General features: G+C 43.3%; 1 protein-coding gene across 8 annotated transcripts in view; it reads left to right on the top strand.

Moving 5' to 3' along the window:
* Nucleotides 1-6199, top strand: part of dram2b (DNA-damage regulated autophagy modulator 2b) — a 100147-nt gene extending 93948 nt beyond the window's left edge. For 7 of the 8 annotated variants that reach the window (XM_043717086.1, XM_043717081.1, XM_043717082.1 and 4 more), the window contains one exon: nt 4176-6199. In XM_043717086.1, the coding sequence (XP_043573021.1) occupies nt 4176-4286 (111 nt within the window). In that variant the 3' untranslated portion in view covers nt 4287-6199. The remainder of the gene's footprint in view (nt 1-4175) is intronic. The other variant, XM_043717085.1, reaches the window with a different exon arrangement.
* Nucleotides 6200-6835: the final 636 nt, after the last annotated feature.

The following is a 6835-nucleotide window of genomic DNA, read 5'->3' as shown; positions in this document are numbered from 1 at the left end:
CCTTCACATCTCATCCTAACATAAGCCTCCTTCTTCCTCTTGACCAGAGATTCCACTTCCTTCGTAAACCACGACTCCCGCGCTGTACAGCTTCCCCCCTGCCTGACAGGTACATACTTATCTAGGACACACAGGAGCTTTTCCTTGAATAAGATCCACATTTCTAATGTGCCCATCCCCTGCAGGTTCCTTCCCTACCCTATGCTTCCTAAATCTTGCCTAATTGCATCGTAATTGCCTTTCCCCCAGCTGTAACTCTTGCCCAGTGGTATACACCTATCCCTTTCTATGCTTCCTCCCTGCCTGACAGGTACATACTTATCTAGGATACGCAGGAGCTTTTCCTTGAATAAGCTCCACATTTCTAAGGTGCCCATCCTTCCCCATCCTATGCTTCCTAAATCTTGCCTAATCACATCGTAATTGCCTTTCCCCCCAGCTGTAACTCTTGCCCAGTGGCATACACCTATCCCTTTCTATCACTAAAGTAAACATAACAGAATTGTGATCGCTATCACCAAAGTGCTCACCTACTTCCAAGTCTAACACCTGGCCAGATCTTTTAGAAGACGTTTTTTTACCACTTCAAATGTATCCTCATTTGGCTCAATATCATATTTGTTTAGCTAACACTGCTGTGGTATTTATGGATGTTTCATCACATTAAAGGCATGACAGTCATAAAGTCATACAGCATGAAAACATCCTTCTATACTCACCATAATCCCAAACTAAACCAGTCCCACCTGTCTGCACTTAGCCTGTATCCCTCCAAACATTTCTTGTTTATGTACTTATCCAAATGTCTTTTCAATATTGGAACTGTACCCACTTCCTCTGGAAGTTCATGCCACACATGAACCACCCTATGTTTCGGTGGCTGTCTACCTTTAAGGGGGCTTCAAAGTCCACCACAAAGAGTGACTCTGCGTTACTATTACTGACTGAGGTGGCTGAGTGCTAAAGGACATTGCTGCTAGACTGAGTGTGTGGCAGATAGTGAAGGAACCCAAACTCCTCACCAATCTGCCATCTGCAGATGCATCTATTCATGACTGCATCAGTAAGCGTGACCACCACATAGTCTTTGTAGAAAAGGAGTCCCGCCTTCACGTTGAGAATGCCCTCCATCATGTGTGGCACAGTCATTGTGCTAAATGGGACAGACTGCAAACTGATCTAGCAACTCCACACTGCGCATCCATCAGGCGCTAGGGACCATCAACAGCAGCAGAATTGTACTCCAGTGCAATCTGTAATCTCATAGTCCAGCATTTCCTCCACTCAATCACTACCATCATCCAGGGGATTAACCCTGGTTCAGGGTTAATGCAGGAGGGCATGCCAGGAGTAGCACCAGACATATCTGAAGATGAGGTGTCAACCTGGTGAAGTTACCCAACAAGACTACTTGCATGCCAAACAGTATAAGTAGCAAGTGATAGACAGAGCTAAGCAATTCCACAATCAACAAATTGATTCTAAGCTCTGCCAACCTGCCACATTAGTTGTGAATGGTGTAAAGGTGATCATTAAGGCCTACAAAAGACAAAAACTAAGAAAGGCGAGTGATAGGCTGGAAAATTGGGAAAATTTTAAAGATCAACAAAGGGTTTTGGAATTGGTGATAAAAGAGCAAAGGAAATAGCAAAAGAAAGCTGGAGCAAAATTTAAAAATGGACAGTGAAAGCTTCTGTAAGTATACTAAAAGGGGAGAGAGTACTTAAATTGATTCATCGTCCCTCGGAGGATGAGTCTGGGGAGTTACTGGTGTAGAATACAGAACTGGCCGACTCACTAAACTAACATTTTGTCTCAGTTTTCACAGTGGAGGATACTAAAACCATCGTGACAGTGAAAGGTAATGTAAAAGTTATAGAAAGGGAGGGATTTAGAGCAATCATCTCAGGGAAAAGGTACAGAGCAAAGAACTTGAGATTAAGGCAGACAAGTCCCCAAGGCCTGATCGACTACATCCTGGCTCTTAAAGGAAATGGCAGCAGAGATGAGATTCACTCAGAGGGTGGCGCGTGTGTGGAATAGACTGCCAGAGGAAGTGGTTCAAGGTTGGTACAATTACAGCATTTAAGAGGCATCTGGATGGCCATATGAATAGGAAGGGTTTGGAGGGATATGGGCCAAATTGCTGGCAAAGGGGGAGGCGACGGTCTAGTGGTACTTTGCTGGACTGTTAGTCCAGAGACCTAGACAAAGTTCTGGGGAACTAGGTTCAAATCCTGCTACAGCAGATGGTGGAATTTGAATTCAGTTATTATGTGGAATTAAGAGTCTAATGATAACCATTAACCCATTGTTGGGAAAAACCCATCCGGCTTAGTAATGCCCTTTGGGGAAGGAAACTGCTGTTTGTATCTGGTCTGGCCTTTCTGTGACTCCAGACCCACAGCAATGTGGTTGATTCGAATCTGCCCTTTTATGAGGGATGGGGAATAAATGCTGGTCTAGCCAGTGATGCCTTCATCTGGTGAATGATTTTTTTAAAAATGCACTAGATCAGTTTAGGATGTATGGTCGGCATGGACAAGTTGGGCCGAAGGATGTGTTTCCATGCCAAATGACTGTATGTTCATTTATCTCCGTGCTGCTTGTGGGGTTTTGCTGGCTGTGTTTCTTACACTAAGACATTGGCGTGATGTATGCCTTTTTGAGAGCTATGGTCTTATTGCGCTGAGCGGTGTTATTTATTTATTTGTAATAAGTGTAGTTTTGATTTCTTTTGTAGAGTAGTATAGTAGTTGGTTTATTGTTTATTGGGGCACATTTACAATGTTTTATATAATGGGCTTATACATTAGCGATTTGGTCTTGAAAGTGGTGGTCACAACTGGGAAATTTACAGATGAGACAAAAATTGGCCAGTTAAAGGATAGCTGTAAGCAACAAAATGAAATAAATGGATTTGTGGAACGTGCAGGAAAGTGGCAGATGGAGTTGAACTCTGATATGTGAAGTAATGCACTTAGCAAGGTCAAACAGTAAAAGGGAATGCACAATAAGCAGGAATATACCTAGAGTGTAGATGAAGTGAGAGATCTTAGTGTGCAAGTGCACAGGTCCCTAAAGATAGCAGTGCGGGTAGATAAGCACACGATGCTCTCCTTCTTTGGCTTTGATACAGAATACAAAAGGATATACATAATGATGAAACTTGATAGGACACTGGTGAGGCCTCATCTGGGGTATTGTGTACATTTCTGGTCACCACATTCTAGAAAGGATATAATTGCTCTGGACAGAGTGCAGAGAAGATTTACTAGACTGCGAGGGCTGGAGAATTATAACTACGAGGAAAGATTGAAGAGGTTGGGTCGTTGTCATTGGAATGGAGAAGGCTGAAGGTTGACATGATTGAGGTATACAGAATTGTGAGGGGTAAAGATAGAGTAGAGAGAGGGGACCTCTTTCCCTTGGCTGGGATCATAGATTCAAGTGGCAGAGAAGTTAGAGGGACGTGAGGAAAATATTTTTTATGCAGATGGTGATGGATATCTGGGATTTGCTGCCTGAATTGATGGTGGAGGCAGAGACTGTAAACTCTTTTTAAAAAGTTGCTGGATCTGCACCTTAAATGCTGTCAGCTGCAGGGCTATGGGCCATGTGTAGGAAGATGGGATTAGAAAGAGCGCCTGGGTGTCTCTGGGTCGGCATGGACAGGTTGAGTCTAATGTCCACTTCTAAGCTCTGTGGTTTCAAAAGGAATTGGATGAATTCTCCAGGGGAAAAAATTTCAAGGGGTGGGGTGGGACTAATTGGATGACTGTTTCAAAGAGCTATCATGGGTCTGATAGGCTGAATGGCCACCTTCTGTGCTGATTCTTATTTCACTTCAGGAATGACCCATTTTTGGGATATTGGTTGTGTGGGAGACTGTAGGGAATTCTCCTGCAATGGTGCCGTGGACTTTTAACCTGTCAGGAGGGGCGATGCCACATTCCAAATTGCGGCATGTTGACAATTTAGCACTTCTCCCTGGCCAACCCTGCAATGCCAGTTCGGTAACATCAAATCCACAGCCTTTTCTGTAGACAGCACTACCACTGGGCTGGTAATGGATTAAAACAATAAAACTTATAGCTGTTTGGTTTGAAATCTGTTGCATGTTTCCATGGTTACGCCCTTTTGATCCTCTCTCCTCTTTTTCTCACCTTGAACAGAAGATCACCTTACACGCTGAAGTGGATTTACACAGTGACACTCTGTACGACAGACTCCCGGGACACACACACGTTGGTGAGCACAGCCCGCTCCTTGCAGGAAGCCTGTGACCTAAAAGACTTTGGACACAGCCCTGACTGAGACCACAAACTAATTCTTCAAATCAGCCTCCAGTGCCCTGGCTCCTGCCTCTCAACAGCTGGCATATTTTAACTTGAATTTTTTCTAAAACTATTTGTATGCCACAGGTGGACGGATCCTTTGAATGAATCTTTACATCTATTTTTTTAAGATATTAATTTGAGGCCATTTACAGATTAATTATAAACCAGATGTAATAATTATTAGACTTGCTAATATTTCTAACTTGGTGACACCTACTGAAGGTACCAGGCTGTCTCAACTAACAAGGCCACAGACCATGATGCTTTGCGGTAGAGAGCTCTGTTGGGTGAAACACAGTGGCCTCAGCAATGCTGATTGGCGAGAATTAAGGAACAACATCAAAGACCAAGGTAGATTTAAGGAGACAAATTCCGAGATGTTTGGTAAAAAAATCTGTAGGGAGCCTCTGCCTGATTCCCCATGGTGATAGGTCTATGGACTAGGTATATAGCCTCAGCTTCGATATGTCAGCAGCTGCTTCTGAGTATGTGACCCTGATTGACAGGGTAAAAGAGGAATAACATTTAAAAAAAACACCAGTCCCAAACTTATCTCAATTGGCTGCAGTCAAGCAGGCCCAGTCAGTAACCAGGGAGACACATTCCAACAGCCAGGATGAATTCTATCAGCCTGGATAATCTAATAATGAGGGTTTAATGATGCACACTGTGTATTCAGAATAAATTTGTGAATTAAGATGAGCACATAGCCCTTGGATGTAACGTTTAAATTCAGTCTACAATATGAAATTCTCCTGTCTTGCTGACATTAACTCACAAATGCACTTGATTACCTTTCTACCCACAGAAAAATAGCACAAAATTGCTTTTCCAGGTGGTATAAAATTAATTGATTCAGCAGGAGAAGGCTTGGGTGGTTTTTCTAGGACACGTGTTCTTGGGGAAGGATCAGAGTAAATATAGGTGGGACAGTCTACAGGGAGCTTTACTCTGTATCTAAGCCCATGCTGACCCTCTCCTGGGAGTGTTTGTTGGCGACGGTGTTTGTTGGGGGAGCTTTACTCTGTGTCTGACCCCCCATGCTGTCCTAGGAGTGTTTGTTGGGGACATTCTTGAGAGAACTTTTACTTTCTGTTTTAAACTATAATAAAGCTGCCCAAATCTTTTAAAGAGCAGGGAGAACTTTAATTTGTTCTGTCCCTGCACAGGGAGTGTTTGAGGGGCACAGTGCAAAGGAAGCTTTATTACCAGTTGGAAAGAGTAGAGAAAGCTTTCCTCTCTATCTTTGATCTCCCCCCATATGTTATCTCACTGAGATTACCTATCTCACTGCTCTGTTTACTGGAAGTTGAGGTTAGCGTTTTAGCTGATAAAGATTAATGAGCTGTTACTGGGAAACCAGTTTTTCTTGGGAATTGTCCAATGTTTAAAACATGCAAATTGTGACTTGCCTATGTGCAGAGAACAAACTACAAACCGAGGTGTCTGACCTTAATACAGATTGATGGTTAATACACTGCTCAAGGTCGAGATGGATCATGAACCTCTCCCTAAATTTGTCACTTTCAACAAACTTTACCACAGTTTTGCAAACTTGCTCTCAGTCTCTGACATTCATTCTCATTTGCAATTTATCTCTGATGCACTCTTGTCTTGCTCATTTGATCGATAGTTCTCTCATAGTCTCTCTCTGTATCTCACACCTGTTCAATCTCACTCCCAATCTCTCTCTTATTATCCATGCTTTGCCTGTTTTACTCTTGAGATCTCAAACCAAATGAGCTGTATTCTTCTCTTTTTATACTTTATCCTTTTACTTTTTCAAAAACAGGAGCTGCTGTGGAATCAACTTGTGCATGGTGAGTGAGAAGACAAACCAGATATCGAGAGTGATAGAGAATGAGAAGTGAAGTGAGATGGAGACGCTGTGTGGGGTGGGGGAGACGGAGATTAATTGGAGGTAGTTGGGTTTAGTCAGGGGGGGGGGGGGTAAGAGCACATGGGCTGGATGAATTTTGTGTTCTGTTTTGAAATGTCGCTCACTGGGAGCAGCAAAAACGAAGAGTTAGTGAGAAGGAACCTGCCAACAGAAGGGAAAGTTGCTATCTGTGGTGCAGGTGATAATTCACAGGAAACGCTTGCAGTCTCTGCTGTGTGATTGCTGTCTCTACCTGGTTTGTACTTGAGAGATAGCATTTGCATTACTATAGCACGTTTCTCTACCTTAGAGTACTCCCCAAAATTCTAATGCAGGAAACAGTGGCCCATTGGTGCAAAGCAAGATCCCAGATTGCAATACTGGCCACATAATCCTGAAGAAGGGCTTATGCCCGAAACGTCGATTCTCCTGTTCCCTGGATGCTGCCTGACTTGCGCTTTTCCAGCAACACATTTTCAGCTCTGATCTCCAGCATCTGCAGACCTCACTTTCTCCACATAATCAAACAACTGACCAAGCTAATAGGGAGACTCTGCTCTTCAGTGGTTCTATGGAAGCTTTCCTAGCCACCTGAAAGGCCAAATTGGGTCTCGGT

The sequence above is a fragment of the Chiloscyllium plagiosum genome, chromosome 26 (genome assembly GCF_004010195.1).
Source record: "Chiloscyllium plagiosum isolate BGI_BamShark_2017 chromosome 26, ASM401019v2, whole genome shotgun sequence".
Classification (NCBI taxonomy): Eukaryota; Metazoa; Chordata; class Chondrichthyes; order Orectolobiformes; family Hemiscylliidae; genus Chiloscyllium; species Chiloscyllium plagiosum.
Note: the sequence above shows the minus strand (reverse complement) of the source record. Positions and strands in the feature narration are given on the sequence as shown.